This window comes from Triticum dicoccoides, chromosome 3A (genome assembly GCF_002162155.2).
Source record: "Triticum dicoccoides isolate Atlit2015 ecotype Zavitan chromosome 3A, WEW_v2.0, whole genome shotgun sequence".
NCBI lineage: Eukaryota > Viridiplantae > Streptophyta > Magnoliopsida > Poales > Poaceae > Triticum > Triticum dicoccoides.
In genome coordinates this window covers 268039291-268058926 of record NC_041384.1, presented here as the reverse complement: position 1 = coordinate 268058926, position 19636 = coordinate 268039291, and the positions used below count along the sequence as shown (strand labels likewise).

The following is a 19636-nucleotide window of genomic DNA, read 5'->3' as shown; positions in this document are numbered from 1 at the left end:
CGGGGGGAAGGAGCAGCAGAGGTGGTGCTGCAGGCGGCGGCTCGGATCGCAGTGGACAGGGCTGGGGGTGTCCATGGCCGCGGCCGGCGGTGGCAGCAGCAGTAGGAAGGGGAATAGGTAGAGGAAGTCATGGGGGCCTCATAGGCGCTGACAACAGTGAAGGAGACGGACAGGAGTGGCAGGCGTGACAGGCGTCATTATTTTTTTTTAGTGAAAAGCATCGCTCTGTTAGGAAAGAGAGAGCTGTACAGGAGAGTCTGAGGAAGATGATTGTTTCGGAAAAGCTGAGAAGATAAGTTAACAGGGGATGGGCTTGACTGATCAGTCTGCCTGCTTTTCTTCATTTCTCCTCTCTGTATAGCACACGTGCATGTGCTATTTTGATTGATTAGCCTGATACATTTTGCTATCAACGCACACTAGAACGTAGTATCAACTATTTAAATTAAAATGGTTGCACAGCATCAAGATGTTACATCATGTTTGTATTTAATTAGCAGGAACTAAGTATGGTGGTGAAATGGTTGTTGCATTGGTAGTTATAAAATATTATTGAAATATAGGAGAGAATATAGAGGATGTGAATATAAACTATCTGCTGGAGAGCTGTGAGATATACATGAGGAATCCTTTTAAACCATAGTCTACATGGGGATATATATATAGACTATCAAATTTAGAGCATCTACTAGAGATGCTCTAAACACCCTAAAGTTCACCACAAGCCAATGCTAGTCCATATGATTTTGATTAGCAACAGTCAAAAAAAAAGTGAAAGATTGACCGCAAAACTGGATGTTGACAGAACATACAAAACAATTAAATACTTACTTTCTTGTGTCGGTAGGTGCCATAACTATTGCAATTGCCTCAGGTAGCATGACCTGTTGATACAATAATGTCAAACACATTTGCTCAAATGAATTGTAGAAAATCATGATGCAGAGTACACGTACACTACATGATTTGTGGTTGTATATATACTATATGTTTGTATACTATATTTAATGCCAAAGTGAGTTATCTAAAAAAAATACAAGTGGGCCCATAATTTTCATTATATTTGTGAAATACGCACATATTTGTATGTAAAAAAGGAGTATGCCCAAAATATGGCACATGCTACCTAAAAAGTACTCCCTCGGTACATAAATATAAGACGTTTTAGAGAGTTGTGTCAAGTCTCTACGCCTTATATTTATGTATGGAGGGAGTAGTATACATGCTACCTAAACATTCTTATATACTACATACTACGAGTATATGCACTCCGGTATGATAGATACTACCTAGAACATAGGAAATACAAGTGGGAGTGACTACAAGTGGAAACATTTATTCTACCGAAGTTAAGAGGGGTCAAGCATCTTTGGATACACAAAGTTAAGAGGGGTCAAAAACAAACAGAAGGAATTGTCTTGTGGACACGGGGGGAAAGTAGGCATCCGAATACATGATACAAATGAAACAATAGGATAAGCAAGATTAACAAATGAAACAAATATCATTTTAAATATTGATCTAAAAATATGCTTGCAAATATGCATTCTAGATTTTTCATATTGTATAGCATCTCATCAATAAGTAGAGTTACAGAATCTTGATATACAATTAATTTCTTCATGTTTTCGTTATCTGAAAACATACGATTGTACTGTGAGACAAATGACGTCATCGAGTGTTGAGGGCAACAACAAAAATACTATAATGGAACTGCCCACCAAATAAGTGGTAATGGTACTGAGAGGTCCAGTCTGCCAACATTACCTGGTACGAATAATGATTATGGAGGTCAATAGAGGACAGGAAACAGGACTGCGTTGGATGTGTCTGGAAAGGAAAGCAGACAATTAGTGACGAAAGCAACCTTTTTTATGACAACAGAAGCGAGCGGTCAGGCAGTCAACAAATAAATAATATCCCCAAGTACCAAGCTATGGCTAGGTATGGAGTACCGTACTTATGCAGTTATGCCTACTTCTGTAACACTTACTTTTTTGAGGACTACTTCTGTAACACGTATTGCCATATGGCATCTACTTATTACCATTTGGTAGAATTCAGATGGCTAATACTAAAACAGCAATGTGTTACCACATCCATCTTTGAAACAAATATTGCATGAGATACAACTGAGAGTGCCATGAATCTCCTTGAACCAATATTAAATAGGAATTTACACATTTTCAACAACACAGATTTTGTTGATGTTACATTCTATCAAGTCCATGATTCGGTGACATGGCCTAGTGCAAAAACATAACACAAAGGGCAGCCCGGTGCACGTAGCTCCCGCTTGCGCAGGGTCCGGGGAAGGGTCCGGCCGCTTTGGGTCTGTAATACGCAGCCTTTCCCTACAATTCCTGCAATAGGCTGTTTCCAGGACTCAACCCGTGACCTCATGGTCACAAGGCAACAGCTTTACCGCGGCAAAAACATAACACAACATTGCAAGAAAGCAATACATATACATACAGATCTAGTTGCAAAACCATGATTTCACCTATCAACTATGGAAGATGCCCTTGTGGCACCGCACCACCTTCCATTGTGTATGGGAAGTGCATGAAGCATTGTCCACAATTAGGCAACATGGATCTAAATCATGTAATACACGTAATTACATGGACAAATGTCGATTTCAAGGTGACAATTGTAAGCATATCAGCGAGATTCTCAAAATAAAAGTGGCACGCCAATTCAAGCAAAAGGGTTTGATAGCATAGTATCCAGCTTTGTAAAAACAAAGGTTTTAAACAGAGTTTCTTCAGTTATGAATTATGAAGACAAAGAACTAAAGAAAATGTATTAATTGATATATCTTTAAATACATTGTTAACAGATTACATATACCTTATTGGCTTGAGCAAACAACAAACAGCATCAATGGTGCATAAAATTCTTTAAACTGAACTTACATGAATCCAACCAAGGGTGAATAGTGAGCCCTTGTCCTGAACTTCAAATAGTTCTTCTTCATTTGTAGCTTCACACTGTCAAAAAAGAAAGCAATGTATTATTAATACAGTAAACAACCTAGTCAACGAAAGATACAAGAACAACTTACCGAATCAGATGTAGATTTCTGCTTTGGAATTATTAAGGTTGTAATATGAAAAGTTCTCTTTTTCTACATGAAAAATACAATGTGATGTCAGTAGTCGAGCAAAATAACTGTTCTCATTTCCGGAATAACATACATACCAGGGTACCAGCAAGAACCCCACAAGTTTCTAAACTTCTTTTAGTGTTCGCCTCAGCAACCCTTAGAAAACACTCCATCAACTTCACCGGCTAACAAAGTTGAAATCATCAGTCAAGATAACTGTATAGGAATACATAAGTTACAAACAAATACAGAGCAATATATCATTTCAAATGGAATCGGGTGTAATTTGAACTTACAACATGCAAGTTATGATAACGACCGGTTTCTGATATAGCAAGTCCTTGTGTTGGATCACCAACTCTTGATGGAGAAATTGCGGGTGCGCGATCAGGATGTACTTCTGCCAGGACTGGCGGGGGTGAAGGCTGTCTGATATTCAACTGGGACAATTCTCCCTCCAGACTAGCAGAAGGTGTAGAGGTGCATTCTTCTGCTGGTGCAGACCATCGACCATCATCAAGAGATAGAACAGATTGCATATCATCGTTATCTTTTGTAGTGCTATCAGGATATGTGGTACTGGGACCATGCAGACCATCTTGGTTCAACATAGCCGGCACTAGACTGCAGAAGCAACAGAGTGATAATGTCACACTGAGCAGACTAATTTCCATATAAATTATACATATGTTTGGTTTACTCTTCTAATCTCTCTTCTACTCAAATATTGTATTAGCTTCATTGAATTTGTCTAGTCAAATCCCGCTTTCTTTCTAAATCTAGTCCATACAATTAAAACAATTTGGAGGCAATGAGATAGTTAAATTATTTATGTTTGTTCAGTGGATTCCACTCAAAATAGTTCAATGCATACATGAATCTCAATAGGCTTCCAGGTCTCAAACAGAGTAGAAAGACCAATGAGGCCCTGTTTGGATCGTCGTGTTCTTTTGAAATACACCTGTAAAGAATACGGGTCTCAGCTCATCGTTTTATTTCCGTTCGAGATTTGCTAAGCAGCCGGTAAGATACAGGTGTAAAACATACACCTCCGTATTTAATTACAACCAATCCAAGCACGGCCTTAGGGCGGCTTTCAAAAAAGAAAGAGCACACCATTTTTAAAACTGAACGAAACTTTGCGCAAGGTAAGAAAAAATGAGACAAAAAAACAGAATTTGTATTAGAGATATTATGCTGAAACTATCTCAAATCTCACCTTGTCATATCACTTTGTGTAAATTCAAGATTGCATGGATATTGGACCTGCATTAAGCAGAAATAAATTTGTAAGATAATGGTTGCCCATGATCAAATTCTCATGCAAACATGTTGGGGGAAATGTAACGAAAGCAAACATGCCTTGACTGCAGCAACAGGCCCATTCCATTGTCCATGAAGCCCATTAGGCCCTAATATTGAATGTCTAGCCAGTGTCTCTTCTTTCGGAAAAGGCAGATTTACAAATCTGAATAATTTAGCCAGAAAGTGAAAAGAGTCTAGCTTAGTACACCGATAAAAAGTATTCCAACAACAAATCTATAACACTAAATGACTGTGGATGTCAGGCAAAGTAATGGAATTTTTTGTCTAAAAAAAGCGCATCGTATAAAGGAGCAAACAGAGACTATGAAAATATCAAGTCACATGCATGCAACTAGAAGAGAAGCAGCAATTCATCCTTTCAGTCCCAAACAAATTGGGGTAGGCTAGAGTTGGAACCTATAAGATCTCGAAACTTAGTCATAGTTCTGGCACGTGGATTTTCCAGTCCTTCAGGTCTCTCTTTACGGACTCCTCCCATGTCAAGTTTGGTCTACCCCGTTCTCTCTTGACATTATCAGCACGCTTTAATCTTCTGCTATGCGTCAGCATTTCTGGAGGAATGATGTTGGCTCTTCACATTCAACCTTTTGCCCCTTGCTAGAGGATGATGTTTCTCTGCTTAACAACTCCGAAATGTGTACAGTGTAGAATGACCAATCACCAGAAACAATTAATGTGGTGCCAAACTTCAAATATCCACTTATAAAACTGTAGGACAGCCAGACAAATTGATAAACACGACTAAACTCTGCCATGAAAAAACTATGTTCTTGTATTAATAAAAAGAACTCATAAACCAGAGCTAGATCTCTGAAATCTCCTAATTCAACCGACTAGTCAGAGAAAGACTGATAATTGACCTGACTCAAATGCAGGAAAGCATGCGGTCCCATAATTAAGTTAGGACCCCGATAAGTGCCAAACGTGTGGCACGAACACATGGCAACTCCGAACGTTTTTTATGGCAAGTTTAGTGACGCGAGGATGGCAACTCTCTTTTCAGATGGCAAATTTCAGTTTTTTTTTACGTTTTTTTTCGGATGGCAACTTTAGTTGTAAAAACATCAGGGCCGGAGTGCTTCGTGCCACACGTGTGGCACTTATCATCTGGATTAAGTTACTGTGTTGCTTATGAAGTGTACCCTTTAAACCTAACTTTTTGGCTTAAGAAATTGATCAAGTTACCAGAGTGGTTTAGGTTAGCTATCAAACATGTCAACTAGCCTTCCTCTTTCATAATTGGTGGACAACCGTTCAATCTGGAAATCACTCAGGCACTACTTTTACTTCAGCCAAATGAAACACAGCATATCATACACACAAATATGAACAGAAGATACACATACTGTTTGCGGATCTGCCTATCAGTTTGGATACTTGTCCGTGATGCCACGTGATGCCTCCCGTCTGGGTAGAATTTTTGCAATGAACCTACAAATGGCTGGAGAAGGGAAGGAATGAGAAAGAATAGCCAGAAAGAACACCTGGCAAACTGACAGTACATAACTCGTTTTCCACAAAATGATTGCAAACTACGAAATGTTGCACAATCCCATATTACCTGTGTGGAATATGTGGTTGGAGGATGCTTCTCCGTCCTTAAACTTGCAGCATGGGTTCCATTCAGACCATTAGCTTCCGGGCTACCCCTTCTGTTATGTTCAACGAGCTGCCGCTTCACAACTGGCTTCAGAGACTCAAGCTCATTGACAACATCAATGAGTGTCTACAACAAAACAGTCAATCAGACAAACAAGCGCACGGGGAGGGGGAGGGTAGATTAGTCAACATGACCAATCGGAACTGTAAATTCTACATCATATATTATACATATAAGGCTCAAGATGTGCTATGTGATCATGAAAACTAATACTTTAAATGTTTGATAACATAAATACAGTAGTTAGTGAGCGCGTAAGAGGAATTACAGAGGAGTTGGCGTTTCTGACGAACTCTGCTTCCCTCAACTTGAATACGGGGTAGTCACGGTGCTTGGGGATGGTCTCACACAGCAAGCTGCAGCCGGTCAGAGTCAGATGTTAACTGATCATCATCATCACAATAGTAAGAAGCGAATATCAGGATGAATCAATCAACGTTCAGCCAACCTCGTATATCTCAGGAGGATGACATACAGGTCGAGGATGTTCTTCTCATCTCGATATATCTTGGCCTGCGCACCACATAAAAGCACAACATTTTAGCACCGTCTGGAACAAAAACACGGTAGCACTGACGTTAATTACGTACTACAGACCAAATTCACCACACCGCGCGTTAACAGAACAAGAAAACTACCGCGAATTGCGAAAGAACAGCTAGAAGCTAAATTTCAGCCCCAAAAGGCCAGATCTATAGTGGCGGTAGGAATTCCGAGCGAGAGATTTCGAAGATGGTTAGGGTTTGACCTGGCGGAGGAGGGTGCCCGCGATGCGGAAGTAGTAGGGAAGGCTGATGCGGTGGTCGACGGCGATCGGCCGCGCGCAGGCCTCGATGCTGATGATGCCCTTGGCTGGCTGCGGTGGCCCCATGGCCTTCTCTTGTGAGCTCCTCTGCTCCTCCGGCGAGAAGTTCGCGACGAGAATTAGCGACGCGGGTTAGGAAAGGAGAGGCAGACCTCAGGAATTAGTCACACACTCGCATTCCGCGTGGCGAAGTAATCGTTCTTGCGGTTGTACCCTTAGGATTATGGAAATTGACGTGTTTTTATGTAACTTCTATTGTTTTTTATGTTTGCTACTAGATCATGAAAGCGCGCGTTGCTGCGCCCGTCAATTTTTGTTAGATTGATAAGAACTTCATAAAGTAAGTGAATGTGCAAAACATGAGATATCATTTTTGTATAAATTGACCAATATATCATTAAGTTATCAAAGAAGAGAAATTTAACCAGTTTGCAGTGAAGAAGTGTGGAAGAGAAGATTGGGTGCGTGTTAACATGACCATCTAGCAACCTATCTTCCTCACAACAAGCTTTCGCCCCGCTTGTCATCTTGATGCATGGCTGCTAGAAATATATATATGAGAAGATGTGAATAGATTAAAGTTTGCTGAAAGTTCAACATTCATTCATGTTTAGGATATGAGATTGAAAAAACAAACATACATATTCACGAAAAAATAGTAGAGATCGATTAATACTTGAACTAAGTCTTGCTAATACATTGTAGTAGTACATAAATGCTTGAAAAATGTGGATGTTACTAGGCCGGTGCCATCGCCAAAGGGAAGTGTGTAGCATTTGGTCATCCAACAGGGGAAGATTACGATAGAGCCTGGCCAGTGGTAACTGGCGCTGGTAGCATGATGCTCTCCAAAAAAGGTATAGTCGTGGGCGAGGAGAAGGAAACACATGCCATTATGCCAACTTCCATAAATCTAGTATATAGAATATGTATGATAGTGAAGAGGATCACAAGCTAAAGACGCAAACTAATTATATTGCAAGGATAACTTATTGAAAAAAAATACTTTGTGAAACCAATGAGGTAGATGATATATATAGTCTGCAAAATATTAATTATTTGCATTCTTCAAGTAAGCATCCTAATAAGTTCATATTTTCATCACCGGCGAACTTTTTTATGACTACAAAGTTGAAATACATGTAGTATCTGCCAGAATTGATGTATAATTAAAAGGCATACTTTGTCAGTTCACCTCACAACTTAAATGAGAACATAGGGAGACCCAGGGTAGGTTACTTTGTCAAGTCATATGAGTTTTTAAGTCTACTTCAATGCGCATGTGCTTGTGACTTCGTGCTCCCCATCAACAGGATATTCTGTCAATTTTATCATCATGAAGTTCCTCATTAATCTTCTGCATGGTTAGGCAAATTGGATACATGTGGAAAATAAGACAATGCTTCAATTTACATGCTTAGACTGACTGAGAGCATACATGAAAAAACAACAATGGTTAGAAGAGGTTCTGCCGTACCAATGGTTGTGGATCAAGATGAGGAGGTGTGTCGCGGGGAGCAGGACAGGAACTGCAGGCTGCAGCACAACTTCGAATTTATGGTGTCCATCAGGGGCGAAGAGCAGGGTATCCAGGAACTGAATGACGTTTTCTGCGAGTTGCGGAGCGCAGCGCGAGAGAGAATTATATGCAGCCGTTCTCACCCACTACCCACACTCCTCTCGCCTCCTTCCGACATCCCTCGCTATGAAGCTTTCCGTCTTGTCATATACCTCGTCGTCGCCAGCTTAACGTATTTATTTGGATGACATCCGCTCATCCGCGGTGCCATCATCAAAGGGAAGTGTGTAGCACTTGGTCATCCAACATGAGAAGATTACGGTGGAGCCTGGCCAGTGGTAACTAGCGTTGGTAGCATGATGCTCTCCAAGAGAGGTATAGTCGTGGGCGAGGAGAGGGGAACACATGCCATTATGCCAACTTCCATGAATCTAGTATATAGAATATGTATGATGGTGAAGAGGATCACAAGCTAAAGATGCAAACTAATTATATTGCAAGGATAACTTATTGGAAAAAAATACTTTGTGGAAACAATGACGTAGATGATATATATGGTCTGCAAAATATTAATTATTTGTATTCTTTAAGTAAGCATCCTATTAAGTTCATATTTTCATCAACGGCAAACTTCTTCATGACTACAAAGTTGAAATACATGTAGTTTCTGCTAGAATTGATGTATAATTAAAAGGCATACTTTGTCAGTTCACCTCACAACTTAAATTAGAACATTGGGAGAGACCCAGGGTAGGTTACTTTTTTAAGTCATATGAGTTTTTAAGTCTACTTCAATGCGCATGTGTCTGTGACTTCGTGCTTCGCATCAATAGGATATTCTGTCAATTTTATCATCATGAAGTTCCTCATTAATCTTCTGCATGGTTAGGCAAACTGGATACATGTGGAAAATAAGACAATGCTTCAATTTACATGCTTAGACTGACTGAGAGCATACATGAAAAAAAAACAATGGTTAGAAGAGGTTCTACCGTACCAATGGTTGTGGATCAAGATGAGGAGGTGTGTCGCGGGGAGCAGGACAGGAACTGCAGGCTGCAGCACAACTTCGAATTTATGGTGTTCATCAGGGGCGAAGAGCAGGGTATCCAGCAACTGAATGACGTTTTCTACGAGTTGCGGAGCGCAGCGCGAGAGAGAATTATATGCAACCGTTCTCACCCACTACCCACACTCCTCTCGCCTCCTTCCGGCATCCCTCGCTACGAAGCTTTTCGTCTTGTCAAATACCTCGTTGTCGCCAGCTTAACGTATTTATTTGGATGACATCCGCTCATCCGCGGTGCCATCGCCAAAGGGAAGTGTGTAGCACTTGGTCATCCAACATGGGAAGATTACGGTGGAGCCTGACCAGTGGTAACTGGCACTAGTAGCATGATGCTCTCCAAGAGAGGTATAGTCGTGGGCGAGGAGAAGGAAACACATGCCATTATGCCAACTTCCATGAATCTAGTATATAGAATATGTATGATGGTGAAGAGGATCACAAGCTAAAGATGCAAACTAATTATATTACAAGGATAACTTATTTAAAAAAATACTTTGTGGAACCAACGAGGTAGATGATATATATGGTCTGCAAAATATTAATTATTTGCATTCTTCAAGTAAGCATCATAATGAGTTCATATTTTCATCAACGGCGAACTTCTTCATGACTACAAAGTTGAAATACATGTAGTTTCTGTCAGAATTGATGTATAATTAAAAGGCATACTTTGTCAGTTCACCTCATAACTTAAATTAGAACATTGAGAGAGACCCAGGGTAGGTTACTTTGTCAAGTCATATGAGTTTTTAAGTCTACTTCAATGCGCATGTGCCTGTGACTTCGTGTTTCGCATCAATAGGATATTCTGTTAATTTTACCATCATGAAGTTCCTTGTTAATCTTCTGCATGGTTAGGCAAATTGCATATGTGTGGAAAATAAGACAATGCTTCAATTTACATGCTTAGACTGACTGAGAGCATACATGAAAAAACAACAATGGTTAGAAGAGGTTCTACCGTACCAATGGTTGTGGATCAAGATGAGGAGGTGTGTTGCGGGGAGCAGGACAGGAACTGCAGGCTGGAGCACAACTTCGAATTTATGGTGTCCATCAGGGGCGAAGAGCAGGGTATCCGGGAACTGAATGACGTTTTCTGCGAGTTGCGGAGCGCAGCGCGAGAGAGAATTATATGCAGCCGTTCTCACCCACTACCCACACTCCTCTCGCCTCCTTCTGGCATCCCTCGCTACGAAGCTTTTCATCTTGTCATATACCTCGTCGTCGCCAGCTTAACGTATTTATTTGGATGACATCCGCTCATCCGTGGTGCCATCGCCAAAGGGAAGTGTGTAGCACTTGGTCATCCAACATGGGAAGATTACGGTGGAGCCTGGCCGGTGGTAACTGGCGCTGGTAGCATGATGCTCTCCAAGAGAGGTATAGTCGTGGGCGAGGAGAAGGAAACACATGCCATTATGCCAACTTCCATGAATCTAGTATATAGAATATGTATGATGGTGAAGAGGATCACAAACTAAAGATGCAAACTAATTATATTGCAAGGATAACTTATTGAAAAAAATACTTTGTGGAACCAATGAGGTAGGTGATATATATGGTCTGCAAAATATTAATTATTTGCATTCTTCAAGTAAGCATCATAATGAGTTCATATTTTCATCAACGGCGAACTTCTTCATGACTACAAAGTTGAAATACATGCAGTTTCTGCCAGAATTGATGTATAATTAAAAGGCATACTTTGTCAGTTCACCTCACAACTTAAATTAGAACATTGGGAGAGACCCAGGGTAGGTTACTTTGTCAAGTCATATGAGTTTTTAAGTCTACTTCAATGTGCATGTGCCTGTGACTTCGTGCTTCGCATCAATAGGATATTCTGTTAATTTTACCATCATGAAGTTCCTCATTAATCTTCTGCATGGTTAGGCAAATTGGATACGTGTGGAAAATAAGACAATGCTTTAATTTACATGCTTAGACTGACTCAGAGCATACATGAAAAAACAACAATGGTTAGAAGAGGTTCTACCGTACCAATGGTTGTGGATCAAGATGAGGAGGTGTGTCGCGGGGAGCAGGACAGGAACTGCAGGCTGCAGCACAACTTCGAATTTATGGTGTCCATCAGTGGCGAAGAGTAGTTTATCCGGGAACTGAATGACGTTTTCTGCGAGTTGCGGAGCGCAGCGCGAGAGAGAATTATATGCAGCCGTTCTCACCCACTACCCACACTCCTCTCGCCTCCTTCTGGCATCCCTCGCTACGAAGCTTTTCATCTTGTCATATACCTCGTCGTCGCCAGCTTAACGTATTTATTTGGATGACATCCGCTCATCCGTGGTGCCATCGCCAAAGGGAAGTATGTAGCACTTGGTCATCCAACATGGGAAGATTACGGTGGAGCCTGGCCGGTGGTAACTGGCGCTGGTAGCATGATGCTCTCCAAGAGAGGTATAGTCGTGGGCGAGGAGAAGGAAACACATGCCATTATGCCAACTTCCATGAATCTAGTATATAGAATATGTATGATGGTGAAGAGGATCACAAACTAAAGATGCAAACTAATTATATTGCAAGGATAACTTATTGAAAAAAATACTTTGTGGAACCAATAAGGTAGATGATATATATGGTCTGCAAAATATTAATTATTTGCATTCTTCAAGTAAGCATCATAATGAGTTCATATTTTCATCAACGGCGAACTTCTTCATGACTACAAAGTTGAAATACATGCAGTTTCTGCCAGAATTGATGTATAATTAAAAGGCATACTTTGTCAGTTCATCTCACAACTTAAATTAGAACATTGGGAGAGACCCAGGGTAGGTTACTTTGTCAAGTCATATGAGTTTTTAAGTCTACTTCAATGTGCATGTGCCTGTGACTTCGTGCTTCGCATCAATATGATATTATGTTAATTTTACCATCATGAAGTTCCTCATTAATCTTCTGCATGGTTAGGCAAATTGGATACGTGTGGAAAATAAGACAATGCTTTAATTTACATGCTTAGACTGACTCAGAGCATACATGAAAAAACAACAATGGTTAGAAGAGGTTCTACCGTAACAATGGTTGTGGATCAAGATGAGGAGGTGTGTCGCGGGGAGCAGGACAGGAACTGCAGGCTGCAGCACAACTTCGAATTTATGGTGTCCACCAGGGGCGAAGAGCTGGGTATCCTGGAACTGAATGACGTTTTCTACGAGTTGCGGAGCGCAGCGCGAGAGAGAATTATATGCAGCCGTTCTCACCCACTACCCACACTCCTCTCGCCTCCTTCCGGCATCCCTCGCTATGAAGCTTTTCGTCTTGTCATATACCTCGTTGTCGCCAGCTTTATTTATTTGGATGACATCCACTCATCCGCGGTGCCATCGCCAAAGGGAAGTGTGTAGCACTTGGTCATCCAACATGGGAAGATTACGGTGGAGCCTGGCCAGTGGTAATTGGCGTTGGTAGCATGATGCTCTCCAAGAGAGGTATAGTCGTGGGCGAGGAGAAGGAAACACATGCCATTATGCCAACTTCCATGAATCTAGTATATAGAATATGTATGATGGTGAAGAGGATCACAAGCTAAAGATGCAAACTAATTATATTGCAAGGATAACTTATTGAAAAAAAATACTTTGTGGAACCAATGAGGCAGATGATATATATGGTCTGCAAAATATTAATTATTTGCATTCGTCAAGTAAGCATCCTAATAAGTTCATATTTTCATCAACGACGAACTTCTTCATGACTACAAAGTTGAAATACATGTAGTTTCTGCCAGAATTGATGTATAATTAAAAGGCATACTTTGTCAGTTCACCTCACAACTTAAATTAGAACATTGGGAGAGACCCAGGGTAGGTTACTTTGTCAAGTCATATGAGTTTTTAAGTCTACTTCAATGTGCATGTGCATGTGACTTCGTGCTTCGCATCAATAGGATATTCTGTCAATTTTATCATCATGAAGTTCCTCATTAATCTTCTGCATGGTTAGGAAAATTGGATACGTGTGGAAAATAAGACAATGCTTCAATTTACATGCTTAGACTGACTGAGAGCATACATGAAAAAACAACAATGGTTAGAAGAGGTTCTACCGTACCAATGGTTGTGGATCAAGATGAGGAGGTGTGTCGCGGGGAGCAGGACAGGAACTGCAGGCTGCATCATAACTTCGAATTTATGGTGTCCATCAGGGGCGAAGAGCAGGGTATCCGGGAACTGAATGACGTTTTCTGCGAGTTGCGGAGCGCAGCGCGAGAGAGAATTATATGCAGCCGTTCTCACCCACTACCCACACTCCTCTCGCCTCCTTCCGGCATCCCTCGCCACGAAGCTTTTCGTCTTGTCATATACCTCGTCATCGCCAGCTTAACGTATTTATTTGGATGACATCCGCTCATCCGCCACCGCCGTCGCCTTAGTTAGGTTTCGTGAGGCACGCTGTGAGAGGGTTGGAAGAGCAAGGGGCGCAATTACGGTGGATGACGTTGCAGTTAGTGGATGGTGACATCATACTGACGTGCGGCGCGGGCGTGGATGAGCTCCTCCGCTGTCCTGCAATGGTGTGCCGATAACGAGAAACATGTAGGCCTACCTTTTTTTGAAGGGTACATGCTAGGCCTACTAAACGAAAGCTTTCCCCTCGTGGCGGCCCATAGTGGGTGTTGGCCCAGTTCATAAGAAGATGCCCAGATTGGTCTGTGGAGTAGCAGCCCAGTCACGTGGGCCTGCTAGCTGGCGCGAAGTTAAGCAGTGCGGAAGGACCTAGGAGATCTACTCCGCCCATTGGTGTAATCGAACGGCTTAAGACACCTAATCAGTGTGTGAGGCCGTAGCTAGCTGCCTTTTACTGTTTAGTAATACTGTCATGATTAAAGATAAATAGATCAAAAATTATTTAAAAAATAAATTCAAAGTATATATTCAACAAAAGTAGTGTTGCAGTGTTTAATGTCTCTGGCCACTTACCCGCAAAAAAATGTCTTTGGCCACTAGGGTTTTCTAGTCCTTCGACATCGCCGCCGTCCCGAGTCCCTTTGTTCTGGCGTTTCGCCGCTCGGCTACAACCCACTTCCCTCACCTACCCTCCACTCCTTCTCAGGCTGATCTAGGGGACACCTCTGTGTGTCTTCCTAGCCTTGATTGTGAGTTGTCGGGGGCTAGGGTTTCAGGGGGTTTGATTGTTTGTGATGCACGATCATGATGGGATCGCAGGAAAGATCGGGCGGTAGAGACATGGAACAGGAGGAGACCAATAGGCTCATGGAGATGGAGAAAATTAGGCCAAGGGTTGTAGGAATTCATAAAGGGGGAGAAACGAAGAAGTACCTAGTTTGAGTAACTGTCAGTTAAATTGGGGGTGCGTGGAGTGTGTTTCGAGAGAGCATGATGAAACCAAGTTTGAATGGGGTCCGTTTATTTTTGCACCAAGAACAGGTAGAGGAGGAGGTCGTTGATACACCTCCAACATATCTATAATTTTTATTGCTAATACTATTATATTATCATTTTTATATGCTTTATATGCTATTTTATATTATTGTTATGGATTAACCTATTAATTTAGTACCCAGTGTCAGTTCCTATTTTTTTGTTTCGCAGATAAATCATACCTGCAGAAGTCCAAACACGATCAAACTTTATGGTGATTTTTTCTGAAACATAAGAGACCATAGAAACTTCGGGAGAGATGAGAAGACACGTGAGTGGGTCACAAGCCCAAGCAAGCTTGTGGGCCCCTTGATGCTCTGTTTTGGCATAATTTCCGGCCTATAAGTTCTCATATTGTGACACCCCCAATTTGACCGTACACTAATCATACACGCAAACATGTACGATCAAGATCAGGGACTCACAAGAAGATATCACAACACAACTCTACAAATAAAATAAGTCATACGAGCATCATATTACAAGCCAGGGGCCTCGAGGGCTCGAATATAAGAGCTCGATCATAGACGAGATAGTGGAAACAAAAATATCTGAGTACATACATCAGTTAAACAAGTTTGCCTTAAGAAGGCTAGGACAAACTGGGATACAAATCAAAAGAGACGCAGGCCTCCTGCCTGAGATCCTCCTAAACTACTCCTGGTCGTCGTCAGCGGCCTGCACGTAGTAGTAGGCACCTCTCGAGTAGTAGCAGTCGTCATTGACGGTGGTGTCTGGCTCCTGGACTCCATCATCTGGTCGCAGCAATCGAGTATAGAAAGGGGGAAAGGGGGAGCAAAGCAACCGTGAGTACTCATCCAAAGTACTCGCAAGCAAGGAGCTACACTAATATGCATGCATTGGTATCAAATGGAAAAGGGATAACATATGTGGACTGAACTGCAGAATGCCGGAATAAGAGGAGGATAGCTAGTCCTATCGAAGACTACGCTTCTGGTAACCTCCATCTTGCAGTAGAAGAAGAGAGTAGATGGTAAGTTCACCAAGTAACATCCCACAGCATAACCCTACCCGGTGATCCTCCCCTCGTCGCCCTGTGAGAGAGCGATCACCAGTTGTATCTGGCACTTGGAAGGGTGTGTTTTATTAAGTATCCGGTCCTAGTTGTCATAAGGTCAAGGTACAACCCCAGGTCGTCCTTTTACCGAGGGACACGGCTATTCGAATAGATAAACTTCCCTGCAGGGGTGCACCACATTTCCCAGCACGCTCGATCCCCTTTGCCCGGACACACTTTTATGTGTCATGCCCGGCCTCGGAAGATCAACACGTCGCAGCCCCACCTAGGCACAACAGAGAGGTCAGCACACCGATCTAAATCCTATGGCGTAGGGGTCTGGGCCCATCGCCCATTGCACACCTGCACGTTGCGAACGCAGCCGGTGAGCAGACCTAGCCTGCCTTATACAAGAGCAGGCGTTCCAGTCCAACCCGGCGCGTGCCGCTCAGTCGCTGACGTCACGAAGGTTTCGGTTGATACCACGACGTCGAGTGCCCATAACTGTCCCCGCGTAGTTGGTTAGTGCGTATAGGCCAGTAGCCAGACTCAGATCAAATACCCAGATCTCGTTAAGCGTGTTATTTTGAAGTAACCGCGAATGCCGACCAGGGCCAGGCCCACCTCTCTCCTAGGTGGTCTCCGCCTGCCCTGTCGCTCCGCCTCAGAGTAACAGTCGGGGGCCGTCGGGAACCTAGGCCCACCACTACATAGGTGGAACCACCTGCCCCTTCAGCCCCCAACATCGGGATCACTTGCGGGTACTCAACGAGCTGACCCGACTTTAGTCACCACCTGTATAGTATGTATAAATGTATGTATATACTCATGTTCACCTCCCTAGTGATCACGGCCCGATAGTATAGCATGGCAGACAGACAAGAATGTAGGGCCACATATGGAATACTAGCATCCTATACTAAGTATTTAGGATTGTAGGTAAGGTATCAACAACGGTAGCAACAATGATAGGCTATGCATCAGGATAGGATTAACGGAAAGCAGTAACATGCTACACTACTCTAATGCAAGCAATATAGAGGAGAGTAGGCGATATCTGGTGATCAAGGGGGGGGGGGCTTGCTTGGTTGCTCTAGCAAGAAGGAGGGGTCATCTTCGATGTAGTCGAACACACGGACATCGGCAGCGGTCTCGGAGTCTACCAGAAAGGAGTAACAGAGCAGGAACACAATAAATAACAGAGCAATCAAATGTAACACAAGCAAGACGCGGCAATACGTTGTGCTAGGGGTGACCTAACGCGGTATGAGGTGATACCGGTGAAGGGGGGAAACATCCGGGAAAATATCCCCGGTGTTTCGCGTTTTTGACAGATGAATCGAAGGGGGAAATTGTGTGTTTGCTATGCTAGGGATGCGTGGCGGACGAACGGGTTGCGTATCCGGATTCGTCTCGTCGTTCTGAGCAATTTTCATGTACAAAGTATTTTTATCCGACGAATGGTTTATTTTATATTAATTTTCTAAGTTTTATTCATTTTCTGAATTTATTTTAATTCGAAATTAAAATATAAAAAAGCTAAGTGTACCCAGGGAATACTTCCGTGAGTGCGTGACAAGTGGGTCCATGGGTCCTAGTTGATCATTCAAACTTTGACTGGTCAACAGGGGGTGGGACCCCACTGTCATTGTCTAGTTGACTTAAGTTAACAGTTTGTCTTAGACTAATTAGGTTTTAGTTAATTAAGTTAACTAATTAAATTACTAATTAACTAACTAATTAATTAATTATTTATATCCTCTGCTTTTCTTTAACCTCTTTTTTTGGACGGGTCCCACATGGCAGTGGCCAACCGGCCTCCTGGCTAGGCACTACGCACGGCCTCGCAGAGGAGGGCCAGCGGCCACGGTCAGGCGCAGGGGACGGGGGCCGGACGGCAACGGGGCGGCTCCGGCGGAGGACGGTGCCGATGCCGGTGGGACGCGCAGGGCAGGCGCTGCAGGCAAGCAGCGATGGCGTCACGACCTGGAGCGAGCGGCGCGCAGCGAGACGGTTGGGAGCGGGCCGGAGGGCGCGGGCAGGGAGCAGCAGCGCGGCGGGGAGCGGGCCTAGCACGGTCCCAGTGAAGCGGCACGACGGCATGGGTGAGGAGGGGCTTGGCGGGGCTGGTGGGTGCGAAGGGGATCGACAGCGGGGGTAAGCGGGCCAGGCATGGTCGGCACGGTGGGCGCGACAGTGGGCGGTGAGCAGCGTCGACGCGGGCAGGGCCGGGGCGTGCGAGCAGGTAGCGGGCGGCTGCGGGACGCGGCCAGGCACCAACGAGTGTAGCCAAAGTGGCCCAGGGAGGGTGGCGCAGGCGCGACCGCGGGCTGGGAGCGCGAGCCTCCAGGCACGGCGGCCTCGACGAGAACGGACAGCTACGACGTTAATTCGAAGGGGCAAGGCAAAGGCAAATAGCACGGGGCTTATAGCGAAGCTCGAGAAGGCTCGCCGTGGGCTCGGAATAGCAGAAGATGACGGAATCGACGGAGACGCGCCAACGGTGGAGATCAATGGCGAGCACTTGCATCTGTGACGGAGAAGAGGAGCTCGAGGGCGGCGGCGTTGTGGCTTCCCACGCCAATCCAGCAGGTGCAGTCGAGGTGGTAGACGACGACGGAGCTCCCGGACATATGCTCGCGGCACGAGAAGGACGAGGAGCGAGCAAACGAGGTCGGCCTTGGCGATGGTTGTTTCAGGTGCCGCCGAAGTCGAGAGAGAGAGAGAGAGAGCGAGAGTGGGGTAAAGTGAGGTGGTCTAGGGTTGCAGGGGATCGAGGGGCGCCCTTGTACTCTAGGGGGCCGGGGGATGGCCGACATGTGGCCGACGCGCCACGGATGCCTGCCACAATCCCACCCGCCTCCCTGTAGCAGGAAGGAGATGAGTGGGGAAGTGGGCTGGGCCTATAGTGCTCTATGGCCACTAGGGCCCAGATGCACATTAGTTAGGCAGGTCTTTTGTTCATTACATTTTTCTGTTTTATTTTAGCTACTGTTTCTATTAGTGAACCACCAAAAGGCTTTTGAGAAAAAAACAATTAGTCAAATCAAATACTATGCATCATCTAGTGTTGCCACTAAAAGTCTTGGAGTTTAAATAAAATAGTTTGGAATTTCTATAATTTTGAAAAGGCATTTTAGTAAAGACTTGGCCCCTATTTTAGTTGCTTTAGGGCAATTAAACATTTTATTAATCTTGGTTTCACCCTGATAATTAGTTAGTGAATTATTTGCAAACCATCGAACATTTTTTGCTTTACCGTTTGAAGAAATAACAATTTGACTTTATTTTAATTTGAACTTGAAATTGGTTTGGGTCAAAGTGAGGATTAGCAACAGTAACGGTGGTGACGTGGCCTCATTAGCAGAGGATTACTGTAGCTTAATTATCCAGGCGTCACAATTCTCCTCAACTACAAGAAATCTCGTCCTGAGATTTAAGAGGCGGGGTAATGGAGGAAGGTTCTGGTTACGAAATTCTAACGAGTCTTCTTGGTCTTGGTTGCTCTTCTCGAAGAAGTTAATCCCTTTTGTTGATGTCTTCATTTCCCCGCATCAGGTCATCATGATGAAGTAGTCATCCTTACTTCAGGAATCTTTATCGCACTTATGAAAGGACAAGGGGCAACTGCGGAAGAATGGTCCTCTACAAGGCCTCTTATCTGGTAGACAGCATCAAGGAACGTGGTGGAAAGTAACTCTCGAATTGTAACTTCAGAAAAT

General features: G+C 43.5%; 1 protein-coding gene across 2 annotated transcripts in view; it reads right to left on the bottom strand.

Moving 5' to 3' along the window:
• LOC119268047 (AMSH-like ubiquitin thioesterase 3) overlaps nt 1-7091 on the bottom strand; it is a 16579-nt gene extending 9488 nt beyond the window's left edge. Inside the window, exons 1-14 of one of the 2 annotated variants that reach the window (XM_037549543.1) lie at nt 6844-7091; nt 6544-6608; nt 6364-6451; nt 5997-6161; nt 5782-5876; nt 4472-4577; nt 4329-4375; nt 3984-4070; nt 3406-3733; nt 3205-3294; nt 3068-3130; nt 2919-2993; nt 1768-1830; nt 832-884 (exon numbers count right to left, since the gene is read on the bottom strand). In XM_037549543.1, the coding sequence (XP_037405440.1) occupies nt 832-884; nt 1768-1830; nt 2919-2993; nt 3068-3130; nt 3205-3294; nt 3406-3733; nt 3984-4070; nt 4329-4375; nt 4472-4577; nt 5782-5876; nt 5997-6161; nt 6364-6451; nt 6544-6608; nt 6844-6966 (1448 nt within the window). In that variant the 5' untranslated portion in view covers nt 6967-7091. The remainder of the gene's footprint in view (nt 1-831; nt 885-1767; nt 1831-2918; nt 2994-3067; nt 3131-3204; nt 3295-3405; nt 3734-3983; nt 4071-4328; nt 4376-4471; nt 4578-5781; nt 5877-5996; nt 6162-6363; nt 6452-6543; nt 6609-6843) is intronic. The other variant, XM_037549544.1, reaches the window with a different exon arrangement.
• Nucleotides 7092-19636: the final 12545 nt, after the last annotated feature.